Source organism: Postia placenta (genome assembly GCF_002117355.1).
Source record: "Postia placenta MAD-698-R-SB12 unplaced genomic scaffold POSPLAscaffold_2, whole genome shotgun sequence".
Taxonomy (NCBI): Eukaryota; Fungi; Basidiomycota; class Agaricomycetes; order Polyporales; family Adustoporiaceae; genus Rhodonia; species Rhodonia placenta.
Window position 1 is genome coordinate 3192347 of NW_020169833.1, and position 13307 is coordinate 3205653.

Here is a 13307-nt window from a genome sequence, read left to right on the forward strand (position 1 = left end):
AGCGCCCAGCCTGCGCGTGTGCACCTTCGACGACGGTCCACACGCAAGCCGTGTCCACGCCGGACGTTGGTCAATGCCACAGTTCAAGGAGCAGCGATACTGCGCGTGGCGCGCATCGGCGGGCCGCTCTCTCTGGGCGCGATGTGCGTCCAGTAATGCTGGCACCGCATCTGACGCGGGCACGCAGCACAAACAACGCAACAGCGCGAGACAATCAGCCGGACGGAACGCACATGCCGAACAAGCAGTCCATTGGCACGAGACGCAAAAGGCGTGTATATTTGGCTCGCAGTGCATTCCAGTGGCCCGCTAGTGCCCATCCCAAATACGGCAAGGCACGGTAGACGTCACGCCCTTACGAAGCCTCGCGCGTCGCGCGACGAACGAGGCTTGGCGTGCCATAAGAATAGACGTCCCCCGACGTCCCGGGTGTCAAGCTAAAGTCTTGGGGTCGATGGTCGATTGCAGGGGCATTCGTGAGGTCATGCCTATGACTTGCACGTCATGGGCAGGTGACACGTCCGCATCGGTTCTCGAGGGACGAGACTTGTCTTTATATACACAAAGCCTTGTACGGCGAGCACGAAGAGGAGGACACAGGGATCACATAGGCAGTAGCGTGGCGCAAGCGTTGAACAGTACTGGTGCACCTACCAAAACATCGAGCCAGCCACCTCCCCGGCATCAGCCTTGCGCGAAGCAGGCCACGCGATGGACTCGAAATGCAGCAAGGTGCGCCTTCGCGTCCCGCGTTGTCGTGGCTCGCCAGATCAGATCAGATCAGATCACGGAAGCGGGCCAGCCAGCCAGACGTCTGTGCGCGCGTGTCCTCGAACCACCTGCCCGCACTCCTCGAATCACCGGCCCGCACTATCGCCGCGCAGCCCCCGTCGTCACTGGTCAGCCGCCCGCGCGCGCGTCGTAAGGAGAATCAGAACGGGAAAGAAAACGAGACGAAACGAAGGCCGCTGCGGACGCGGACGCTTCTGTCCGGCGCTCGCCGCTCCTGCTGTTCCTCGACGACTTGATGGGCCGTCACGCGTCGAGCATCCCATATTGCATTCCGCCAGGACAACGCCGGCGGCGCGGGGACGTGTGGCGGGTGCACCGGTGGGCCACGGCATGCACTTATATATCATGTATCATGTATCTATATCAGCAGCGGACGTGTTGCATCACCAGCGGCGTGCACCGATGCGGCACGCGGGCTGCAGTGCGCACAACAAGACGGCATGGGAGGTGTCTGCTACTTCTCGCGGTGCAAGAGTACTGCAGCAACACAGACTAGCTAGTAGAAGCCAGGTCGATTCAAAGTTGCCGCTTAAATATCGCTGAAGAGAAAAAGCGAGAAACAAGGCGGTCCGAAATAAGTGCCAAGGATCTTATCTCCCCTCCTGCTTGTCCTGATGAGGTTTCTCGCTAGACAGCGCGGGACCGTGCTCAAGCGAACGCCCATCGTTCTCTGCCGCTTTTGAAGAAGGGTGCAGTGGCATTGCGCACAATGCAAATCCCCGGAGACGGGGACCCACCCCAGTCTATCTCTACGGTGTCGTGGCGATAGACTGAGGTGATAACCCAGCACTGTGATTCTCGATGGCACTGGTAGCTCGTCCATCTGTAGTTGCTGACAAAATCAAGGTCGTGGCCTTTGACCTGTATTACAGAGTCATCTTGGGAGGCAGCTGAGTCATTTGTTTGGCCCCTCGCTCACCTTTATCGACACCTTACTGGTGTAGGATTGCCGAGAGGGTTTGCGCCGTGCGCTGCGCACGTTCCCTCCTCTGGGCCCCCACCAGCACACTATAGACGGCCTAAGGCAACTATACCTCGAGACCGAAGCCCTTGAGAATGCTGCAGGTGAGTGGCCGCCAGCTTCTGTGTATTGTTTCTTATGACATTTCGAACTTGCGCTCTCATTGTGCCTGTATTCGCCATCTGAAAAACGACCATGTAACTCGAGGGGTGCCTTTCGAGACTCAGGTGATCACTGATGGTTTGTTGATGCTCGTTCCACACCATGGGCTATGCTATGGAGAGATGGAGAGAGGAACTATCGCAAACTTCTTGGGATAAGAGATTGGAAAAGCTGCCCATGAAGCTGGAAGATATCACATCCTTGGATATATGGGAGCTCACGGTGCCCTCCTCGATTGAATATCCCTATCGCTCATCGAGACACTTATGACACTTTACACTCTCGATCTCCTGCGCCTGCGTCTCCTGGCGATGTGAACACCGAGGCTTATCCATGATCCATGGCCTTTCCGTCATTGGCTCGGGTTTCAGGCTACGTCCTCTTCTTCACCTCAGCTTCTACATGGTGCAAAGTCTGGGGTATTGTCCCCATGCGCGGACGGTCCGATGTTTATCGAGCCTTCGCCTCGGATCCGAAGCCGAAGCCGATTGCAGCTGTTGTTCCACCATATGTGATCGCCTACTGCCCCGCCAGCTTGATTTGCTTGAATTGACAAAGCTTGATCGTGCAGAAAATGTCAAGCAGCACAAGCAGATGCAGCCTGACTGTGCCGCTACATGCCGTGTGGACCGACAACGCGAAACGATTCAGCGCAAGAAGTCACGTTTTCACGTCTCAATGCTGCTAGCACCACCGGCTATCACAATGTCCTGTCCCATGTGTCAGTCGGTAGCAACACAACAGCCTCTGAGATTTCTGCCGCTACATCCCTCTTGTTCCTTGCGGCGTCTTTCATGCCAGACCGCAGGACAGCCATGATTGAGATCCCCCCCTTCTCCGCCAGCCACCATCGAAATGTGTCTCATGGAAGCCGATGGCTGTCACGTTGCCGGCTGCGACTGCGGTGTCCACAATCATCAACACGGGCTGCACGACTCCTCATGCACCGACCGCGTCCCATCTGCTGGTTCTATTATGTGAGCGGCCCCTCTCTCTCACAGGAGCCGCAGGGCTTCTCAACAAGCTTGTGGGCTTTTGTCAAAGGGAAGACGACTCGATGCTCTTGCAGCGTTGCGATATCCTGGTCGCTTTGCACGACAATGTGTTGGCAAGACTCGCTCTGTCGCACAACGCATTCAGTCAGCGCGCTCCGAAGTCGTCGAGGCCTAGGACTCCTGCACGATTAGTGATCGCAGTATGTACTCTCATTGACCCGTCATGCCTTGTGTGTACGCGGGCCGTGTATTAATATCGTCGATGGCTTAATGCATCTCTCCCCTGAAGACGGGACTGCATCTGAGGTGGTAAATACCCCATTGAAAGAAGTGGGGTCCGAGATACCCTTCTTGGTTTGGGGACGCCGATTGTGCTTGGGGAGGCCCGCGAGGTGCGGATATAGCGCTAGACTCCTGCTATGATGTACGATTTCCCTCCTCGAGACACTAACAGACAAGATTCCGATGATGCGCAATACAGCCGCATCGTGTACGGGATGGATGCCTAGACGAACGGGTGGTTGGTGGACGTGAAGATCCGTCGTTGCTCAATGTTTGGGCGCACAACCTGACGTCCATTGTTAAGAGGACTGACGGACCACTGGGAAGGGTACGCTAAAGCTTGAACCTCGCGTCGAACATTGTCGAAATCTTGGCTGCTCAGGGAGATACAGACTCGAGGTTTGACATCTGAGAGACACATAGTTCTGGTTTGCTTCCCATGGCCAACGCCGTTGATTCTTGTATTCTTCTGAGTCACACGAGAATTCGAAAAGCAGTCACCGGGGTGATTGGGAAGCTTGAGGACGTTGTCATAGGTGTGCATTCCTCGAATCCCGTTTCTTTCCTTTGGACTTTCTCAACCCGGGCCGATCGGATGTAAGTGCTTAGGTGTTTGTGCTATTGATTCCTCCAAGGGGTTCTTTGGTCGCTCGCCCCCAAGTTTGACAGGTACTAGATACATATCGACAAGTCAGACGTGTAACGAGCACAGTCGTGCGGGATCTAGCGGGATTATGGGAAAGCAACCTAAAACCTATCGAACTCAATATTCGGACTTCGTGCCATCAGCCACCGCATCCCCGCCTGAGAATCTCTCGGGATGTTCGCAGTAAGGGATGCCGACTTGGAGGCCCGGTCTACCGACTGCATGGGTATGCACAGTCTACTGGACTGGTGCTTGGGTATATCTCTGCTGACTCGCTTAATAGGTCGTCTTGGTCGAAATTCATTATTCCATGGCGCTTGACGCGAATTTAAATACAAGCTACGCTTGACATGAATGGGCATCCACACTCGACATAAAGCATGGTGCAGGACGATAGGGTACGTATGGTGCATTACTACAGACCGATGGGCCCCCGCGCCCTTGGATCCACGACAATTACAAAACCAAGAAATTACGCGTTGACATGTCCATCGTACAGTCCAATATGTAAATAGAGTTACGACGATAATTTAGATTAAAGCATGTCTGCGCCCTTCATGCTGTTGCGATGTATACCGTCCCGCACTGGAGACCGACAAAATTAGCAGAACGTTTACGTGTTTGGGATGCATCAATACCTGTGGCGACGGTAACGGCTGTAGCTTTTGTATCCTGTAGTAATGCACAATATCGTTACCACAATCCACGGAACTGACAGCTCCTCTCACAGTGACAGATGTCATATAGGCATAGAACGGCCGTTTCTCGGGAGAATATCTGGTGAAAATGTCCTTGAATTGGTGACGGAAATCTGTTGTCATACCGTAATTAGGCCTATTTAGCACACGGTTAATCGACAGGACCGACAAATGCAACTCACACTTTGCCACTTCGCGGACGTCGTTCGGCTTATCTCCGTAGCTTGGGACAAATTTCGCCACGTGAACACCGCGCGAGAGTTTCTTGTGCAAAAGGTCGCATTTGTTCAGGAACTGCTCCGATGGTATCCACAATCATACAATCAGAGTTAGCACGCTCTGTGTATAGGCACCACAAGGGAAGGAAGCGAAGTTACGTACAAGGATGAGCTGCACGTTCTGCAGTAGCTTCGAGCCACATACAGCCTTCCAAAGGAGAATGCTATCCTGCAAACGGTTCACGCGGCGATCCTCCGCAAGCCGCTCGTCAAAGCAGCTGATGGGCGCGAGGAAGATCAGCGCGTTGATGTCGTCGAAGTACGGTAGCCAGGCGTGTCGCTGTGGTATGCTGCAATCAGAAACGTAACGAGATGGTGAATATAAAGACACACGAGGGATCGAGCGCCGCCGACATCATACAATAGCCAGTCCCGCCCGGCGTCTGGTCCTGGAATGGCTCGTAAGTATAACACTGATAGTTATATAGGTAAAGCGGTCTGCAGACTGACCCCGTTCGAATCTAAACCGGTACTCTTGCACGCCCATCGTGCGCAGGCGCGCACGCACAACGTCCTCGTCTGACGGCTCATAGCCTCGTGCTGCGATTCGGGCGACGTCGTTCAGGAAACTGTGGCATGCAGAAACAAGAAGCTGAGATCAACGCGAAGTTATGGCTGTGATGAGCAATACGCACAAGCCTGGTCCCTCCTCAAGCCGCGCTTTGGCCTTACGGCGGGACAGCACCGCCTGTACTCCTGCATCTGACCACAGCGCCGCCACGTCCTCTGCACACGAGGCTATGACCTCGGCTGCGCTCTGCGCCTGTGGCTCGCATTCCCCCTCATCATCATACTCGTCATCCATACTGACATCGAACACAAACGGCGACTGCGGTCGGCTTCTCCGTTTATCGAGAGGCTGCCAGATGGCATCCGTCAATTCCCGACATTTATATAATTGCACATGGACCCACCTGTTTTCTAAGAGCAGCATCCTCTGCTGATCCAGTTCCCACACGGGCCTCATCCCGGGAGCCCAGCGACGTCCTGCGCCCCGAGCTGTACCCCGCCTTGACCCGCTTCAGCGCTTTCTTCCACCCGCTCCGGCTCGTGATGGAGAACTCCCTTGTACCCCGCGTGCCTAAAACATCGTCCAGGCGAGTCCAAGGTGCCGCTTCGCCTGCGAACTCGGGAGCCTCCGTGCTTGCTGCACCGAGGCTGCGCTCAAGATCACGTTGTATCTGCCGCAGGGGCGCGAGACGCAGCTGGAGCATGCGATGCCGGTCGGTGAGCGGAGGTGCGCTCGAGTCTATTTCGTCATCGTCATCGTCTTCTGGGTCGTCATCTGCATCAGGATCATTGTTAGGCTCTACGAGCGTTGCCTCTGAGGGCTGGCTAGTTCGGCTTCCGGCACTTGTGCTCGGCCGGACGTGGATAGCAGATGGGGGAGTGCTGGAAGGTTGTGTGATTGACAGGCTGGATCTGACGCGGACTGTCGATGGTCGAGAGAGAGAGCGATTCCGAGGGGTATTGAGCGGTGATTGTGGTTGCGAGGTAGTGCGAGGCATCTCCTTCGAGAGAACATCTAGGATAGCATTGACAGAACGGATCAGGTTAAGGTGTATCACGGCTTTCCATGCAGAACGCTCTTCCAGAAATGAAGAGTATGCATAGGCAAGCTGGAAATCTGACAGGCACTGGGTCAGCAAGGGGTCCACAAGATCAAGATAGCACGAAGTTTCGCAGTATGTCGGATAACAGACTCTCTGTGGGCTCTCAGGGTTGATGGCTTGCCATCTCAAAGTTAGCAAGGCCAGCAGAGGTTTCTCAATTTGAGCCCTCAGAGGCCGCACGGAAGAATCAGGGACTGGCCGTGAAGGGCAAGCGTCAACCGACTTCACAAGCGGTTCAAAGCTCTAGTAAACTTCCGGCGTTGCCTCAGCCTAACATGAGACTGGGGAGCTCACCGCTCGCGGCAACGCCTCCAATCTGGAGTATCGATAGACAATGTGACCAAACAGGTACTCATCCAGCGCCAGGGACAGGGCACCCTCTCCCTGGAGCTGGAAGGGGAACTAGTCCAGCACGCTGAATACGACATTTTGGGCACACTCGTGATGATGAATAGCAAGGACAGAATGATACGAACTTTTAACAGTGGTGGACTTGCCACTCTCACTCTGGCCAAGTAACAGGATCTTGACCGGTTTGAGTCTTTTTCTTGAGGCTTGCTTTTCTGCCTTAATCTGGGCGTCGATCTGTTCGCTGATTAGGCGTGCCTGTGCCTCTCTCTGCTCTCGCGCCCAACGATCGGCGGGAGATTCATTCTTAGGCGGCGCAATTACAAGACTCAGCGGGTCAAGAGGCTCGAGGGTCAGGATAGCCATGGGCGCAGCGAGCAGGCAGATGGAGGCACTTGTGAGAAGGTACGAGAGTGGGAAGAGAGGCAACCAAGCAGTCAGGCTTTGAAATGTGACAGATGGATCCGGACGTGCGCATGATGATGTCGGACGTCCTTGTATCCATTTGGTCGTTTCATATCTCTCGGCGGCGGCATTCGGAAGGTCCTGACTTTGAGTTTGATATGAGATGGCGGGAGCAGGAGTGGGAAAAGCGTGGACGCAGACGTACCGAGGCCCCGGTGATGACGCCCAGCATATCTTCCTTCAGCTGAGCTGCCGCGAGAGGATTGATCTGAGTGCGGAATCTGGCTGAAGCCCGACGGTGATAATACTTTGATGAGCAATGCCGAGGGGCCCACGCGGTGCATGATGGCAATGAAAAACCTGTGTTGATCAGGCCTCTACCACTCAGACGCGCTCGACGCGCTCGTCACGTGACCCATGAGTTAGGGCGTTCTGTGCGCGCTCGTACAAAGTACTGTCGACTGCAATCTGCATGCTCGCTAATTTGCGCTCTAGGACCGAAGACGAAAGATAGATTCCGTTGTTATGCTCAATGCGGCCGGGCCTTTTAAACATCAAGTCATGAAATTATGGCGTGCCAAAATCATATCACCAGGTACTTCTTGATCTTCCGGAGTGTCAATTCCCAGCTGAGAAAGGCGTTCGAAATGCTCGCACGTCCTTTAGTCCTCCTGTTCAGGCTTAACAAAGATACCCATCCCCATAACCTTTTATCAGTGTCTACATGAAACGGGTATACTTTCTGATGCCCCAGCGGCCAAAATTTCGTGTGTCTAAAGCTTGCAATGATTGCTCCCGTAAGTCTATGAGTGCCACGGCTGCCGTTATTGTTCACGTCCAAGTTTCTCTCACAGTTCCACAAAAACTTGATCCAAAGGGTTTGTCTGTTCCAAGTACGGGTTCAAGATGCCATATTCGACGCACATCCGCCGGCAATGCATGGTCCCTGAACCATGCTCTTCGCCGGCACCCCTCCCGGCCGCTCGTGGTCTGCGCTATCGTCTAGCTGGACGCTTCTACTTCTTCAATAGCCGCTCTTGTGCCTCAAGCAATGTCTGGACTCGGGATTCCTCCATACAATCTGGGAAGATGGTTGACCCGTCAGATGGTTGTTCACAGCTCCAGACCTACTCTCAAGTTGATTCTCACTTCTTAGTAGTCATAGCGACTCATTTGCTCGGTCGTCAAGTATCGGTCATATAGTCAGAGCCACTGTACTTGTGCATCACCATCAACGGCGGCGTCAGATTTACAGCGGGGAATCCTCGCCCGAGCCTCAATCGCCGTGGATAATCCGCTTGCATCACAAAAGCACAACGAAAGAAACATGCATTTACTGGAGACTGGGCCTTTGTAACGGGACGGGCGGATCTGGTGCACTATCAGCGCTCGGCACCCTCAGAATATGCAGATTACTGGTCATCTGTCCGCGGTCATCTCAATGTTGCAAAATTTCACCACCCGCGATAGCAATGGAACAGCCTTGCATCCGCTCGTGTCATCGGGATGATCGCCTCATTTAGAGCGCTCGATCACTTTCTTTGCGTCATCCACAAATCCTCGCAACGCCTTGACATCCTGTCCTCCACCGCCCTCCTGCTCCTCCTTCAGCGAGCGTTCCACACGCTCGTACAGATGAGCAAGGCCCTGGTGGATCTCGCCTTCACCAGCGCCCACAAAGGCGGAGATTTCTTTCATCTCGCCTACCCAGCGGTATGCTTTTGGAAGCATATCAGGTATAGTTCGAGTAATGCGCTGCAAGATGGCGGGCTGTGAGGCGTTCAGCTCATTCAGCAGCGCTTGCGCGGTGGCCGGTGATGAGGCGTGCGCGGCTATATTGTAACCGCAAGACGCCGGTCAGTGAGTACTGCGGCACAGAGGGCAAACTCAATCACTGCGCACCCAGGATCATCGTAGAGCACAGGCCAGTCAACCCCTTCGTGATGCCCTGCATATGCAAAATGAATAGCAGGCTCTCACAATCCTTATTGACATGTAGTCTCACTGACCGCGTATGACATCTTGAGTGCACTTGCATCGCCAACGCCTACACCCTCTCCGGTCAACGGCGAGACCTTAAGCCCCCACTTGCTCAAGCCTGCGAAGCTTTCCAGCAGCTCCGCGTCTTCAAGCTCTGCGGATGCATAGAACACCGGGTCATATCCATCCCGCGGCGGACCACCGATGATGCCCGCGTCTACGAAGCCGATCCCGCTTCCCGCAAACAGCACAGCAATCTTCTTCGCCGTCTCGGGGCTCACTGCGTTGCAATCCGCGAATGCCACTTTCGCGCTCCTGATTTTTGATTCAGCGCGCACGTGTGCGTCGCGGTAGCGCGTCGCGAAGGCGAGCGCTTCTGATGGTGGGAGGATGCTTAAGACCCAGTCGGCGCGCGCAGCGAGCTCGGGGAGTGGTACGTCGTGCATGCCAGCGGCTACCGCGCGAGCGCGCGTTGCGGCGGATCGGCCATCAAGATTTGTGAGGACAGTGCATCCCGCGACGGTAAAGCGGCGCGCGACGGCAGCGCCCATGGCACCGGCGGCGACGACTGCGAGTGTCGGGGCGGACATCGTGATGCTGGACAGCGCAGGAAGGGTCAGTAAAGATTGTTCTGAGGGGAAATGAGAGCGATGTCGGCAGCATGACGCTAGCGCGTCGAGATAACAAACATAGTAGATGTCCTCACGTGAACCAGAACTCTAAAATCAAAGAATCACGATGACACCGATTGAAATCTGTAAGTATATCCAGCAACATACTTCCGACGATAACGAATGGTGATTGCAGCTGCGACTGGCCAACAATGAGCTGGACGAGGTGGCATGTTAGCGCCAGTAGTCAATCCTTCGCCTCAAGCTTAGGCACAGTATCACGATCCCCATCGACCTGTGGAGCCAGCAGCGTGAACATGACCGTGCCGCCCGGATACTCCTACGAGTCGTTAGCTGATGATAGACGTACTGGATCATGGCGTACCTTGACGGCAAGTACTTCCTCATCTATCACGTACGTGCTGAACTGCATGCCTGTCAGCTCCGAGACGCGGAATGGTGTGGAGGTTTTGATGCTTTCATAGAGCCACCCTCGTTCGTCCACGTCGGTTCCGTACACAATGCGGCTGGAAATTGTATCACCAGCGGTCTGTCCATTTCCCTGGGGAGTGAAATCGTAAAGAGTGGTTGGAGTCATCACGCGATATCCGTGAGTCGTGGCTTTCCCCCAGACATCAGGATGATCTGAGAACCAGAAGGTAGACCTTGGACCCCAATCTTGCCAAGGCACAGACACGGACCGAAAGGAGTCCTTCCCCTGGGTAGAGAGACGCATATACTTATTGGCGATCGCCAAGAAAGGCCGCGTGTAACTAACGATTGTGTGGCTGAGGGTCACGTCGGCTCCCTCCAACTCCAGATTGATCAAACAGAGCGGCAGGACGTCCGGCGACGTCGAAAATGGCAGCGGACTGGAGGGAGGGAACAGTTCACCATGTGTCCTGCCCCAGTCGCAAGGGGCGGATGCGTGGCAGCTCATTGCGTACGAGAGCACAGCGTGATTGCTGATACCTTTCACCTGTTTGCCTGTGCCTGGATGTGAATACACCCATTCATATTGCTGCGACGTCGGCAGCTCGAAGTAAGCGACGATCATAGCATCGATGGGTTTTGCGGAGTTTCGCTGAAGAGCCAATACCTCGATCCCTGACTCTGGCGCTTCTGAAGTAACCCGTACCATGCAGCACTTCGACAGAAAAATATATCCAGAGCTGATAACAGTGGTAGTCTGCTGCATGCGAATGACTCAGAAGATATACATCCGAGGTTGAGAGAAACACCAACAGTTGGTTCTCTGTGCGTCCAGTCGTACAGGTCAGTCGAAAGAGAACCCCCTACCGCCAGGAGGGGTCCGCGGATACTGATTGCAGAATCTTTGGTCCACTCGTCGATAAGACGACACGAGATCAATTTTCGGAAAAAGCGATTGTGCGAAGTACCACTCGATAGAGACTTTGGATGGAGCCTGCAAGTCGTCATGGACTTCAACTCCGTCGAGCCTAGGTGTCGATGCAATTACTCACTGCAGAGTCGGGAGCCACGTACGTGGTCTGTTCCATACGACAATAAGGTCCTCTGCGATGTCTATCGCGAAGTACTCATATACAGAGCCGAGACGATGTCGGCGATATGCCAAGTCGGGTTTTTGACAACGCAGGAAATAGATATCTAGCGTGTCATATGCCCTAGGCTTGCCAAAGGGCTCCCCCGTGGCATTGCGAAGGTAAGCGACCACAAGCACGCCACTCTGGAACTTCCACTGCCTGACTCTTCCATGATCCACGAGCTTGATTGGCAACAAGTCGAACTTCAGATCATTCCAAGCGGTTCTGTGTTTTTTGAGCCGCTGGAAGCGCTCGAAAACAGGGAGGCCGTTTTCAACCTGAGGACCGTCGACGTAACCAGCTTTAGCCAGCTCGAGTGCATACTGCAGGTGGAATTCCTCGTTGACAATGTTGTTGAATTGCTTGCATACCTGCAGCAGTCGCAATTATCATGAGCGTGATGGTTTCATTTAGGAGTGTTGACCCACTGAAGCCTCACCAACTTGCATTGCAACAGGGTATACACGTCAACTTGTCTTAGCACTTGTATGAGTAGCTCGGGCGGCAGATCCGAACTCCGTTCCTGTTCTTCGATGTGAGCTTTGTTGGCGGCCAGAGGATGAGGCCCGTGCGTGATGTCGTGCTGGGACAGAGTATGCGCGTCAACGTGTCTCAGTATCTGAATGAGCAACTCGGGTGGCAGATCCGCGCTCAATTCCTGTTCTTCCGAGATGCCAGCATTGCTGGCGATTACAGGACGAGGCCCGTGCGTGATGTTGTGCTGGGACATCCTCCTCGAGTCGAGAATTGGGGGCTATACGGGCAATTGATCCAAACGTAACTAAGTAACCAGTCAGACAACCGCTGCGGATGAGCGTCTATCTCTCATCACGGTACTGATTTCTGCTGAAGAGACGCGAAGACTTCAGACGGCGGGAGGACACTCAAAATCCATGACCAGCCGTGGTCGCCCGCTGCGTTGCCACAAATTGGCTACTGGTGGTCAAGCGGCGGGTAACGGCTTCAACATAGCGACAACGACAGATGTCGGCAAAAAATTGACATTTCGAACCAGAAGAAATACATGCCTGTATACAACATCGCGACTTTGTACAAATCGTTTAGAACAGCCACGACTAACCATCAACCGATAGCTCCAGAAAATGTCTCAGCGTCTGCTTCCATACTGGGACTTACTGCATCGAGCCATTGATCTGCGGAGTAAACAGTGTAAACCTTTTCTCCCCTGTGGTGTTCTCCTCGAATGCGTTAGCAAAACCATAATGCAGAAGGGCTAAAGAGGTACCTTCACTGCGAGCATTTCGTCGCTCAAAATGTATTCACCGAACTGCATGTCCGGACCCTTCAACTCCGAAACGCGGAAGGGCATACTGGTATTCGGGTCCACGTCTAAGCCCCATCCGTACACGTCGGTTCCGTTCACAACTTGACTGCGTTCTGTATCGTTGGCAGCCTTCCCGTTTCCTTGAGGCGTGAAGTCGTACAACGTGGTAGGCGTCATGACGCGATATCCATCCATCGTGGACTTGCTCAAAATATTCTTGGGTTCAAACCAAAAGGTAGATTTCAAGCCCCATTCGTCCCAAGGGATATCTTTCCTTCTATACGCTTTCTTCTTCGTCGGGGGAAGGCGTATATAGTCATCGATAACCTTCAAGAAAGGCCTTGCATATGCCATGATTACGAAGCCTTTCCGTAGGCCAAGGGTGATTTGTAACATTGCTGGATCGGAGGAGAGCGAGAATGGGGGTGGAGAGGACGGTGGAAACGATTCACCGTGACCCCGTTCATAGGATGCAGATACTTGACATCTGACATTACAGTCTGTGAATTCGAGTCGAGGACACTGCATTTCATTTTCCGGGTTTTCCGGGGGATAACATGTTGGTGGCAGCCGAAAATGTGCAAGGCGGGTAATCTTAAGTGTTTGAGTCGGGCTACGATGGAGTAGCAGCACCGTAATCCATGCATCACCGCCGTCGAAACCCGCTCGGACCAAGCAGTTTTCTG

At 54.0% G+C, this 13307-nt stretch overlaps 4 protein-coding genes across 4 annotated transcripts; all 4 read right to left on the reverse strand.

The window, feature by feature from the left end:
- Positions 1-4373: 4373 nt before the first annotated feature.
- Positions 4374-7141, reverse strand: POSPLADRAFT_1053293 (hypothetical protein; the record flags this gene model as incomplete). Its single annotated transcript, XM_024480375.1, has 10 exons — positions 4374-4423; positions 4477-4510; positions 4567-4649; positions 4719-4830; positions 4918-5094; positions 5148-5203; positions 5265-5383; positions 5450-5673; positions 5729-6441; positions 6904-7141. The coding sequence occupies 10 exons, from the start codon at positions 7139-7141 to the stop codon at positions 4374-4376; spliced, it is 1806 nt and encodes a 601-aa protein (XP_024343457.1).
- Positions 7142-8695: 1554 nt separating this feature from the next.
- On the reverse strand, positions 8696-9750 carry POSPLADRAFT_1044031 (hypothetical protein; the record flags this gene model as incomplete). Its single annotated transcript, XM_024478446.1, has 3 exons — positions 8696-9012; positions 9083-9128; positions 9190-9750. 3 exons carry the CDS (start codon positions 9748-9750, stop codon positions 8696-8698), a joined length of 924 nt encoding a protein of 307 aa, XP_024343458.1.
- A 112-nt stretch (positions 9751-9862) lies between these two features.
- Positions 9863-10711, reverse strand: POSPLADRAFT_1044032 (hypothetical protein; the record flags this gene model as incomplete). Its single annotated transcript, XM_024478447.1, has 3 exons — positions 9863-9915; positions 9940-9988; positions 10157-10711. The coding sequence occupies 3 exons, from the start codon at positions 10709-10711 to the stop codon at positions 9863-9865; spliced, it is 657 nt and encodes a 218-aa protein (XP_024343459.1).
- A 1614-nt stretch (positions 10712-12325) lies between these two features.
- POSPLADRAFT_1038686 (hypothetical protein) lies at positions 12326-13125 on the reverse strand. Its single transcript, XM_024477426.1, is given in 4 exon segments — positions 12326-12460; positions 12477-12530; positions 12571-12572; positions 12583-13125. The coding sequence occupies 4 exon segments, from the start codon at positions 12973-12975 to the stop codon at positions 12445-12447; spliced, it is 465 nt and encodes a 154-aa protein (XP_024343460.1). The 5' UTR covers positions 12976-13125; the 3' UTR covers positions 12326-12444.
- Between the last annotated feature and the right edge of the window lie 182 nt (positions 13126-13307).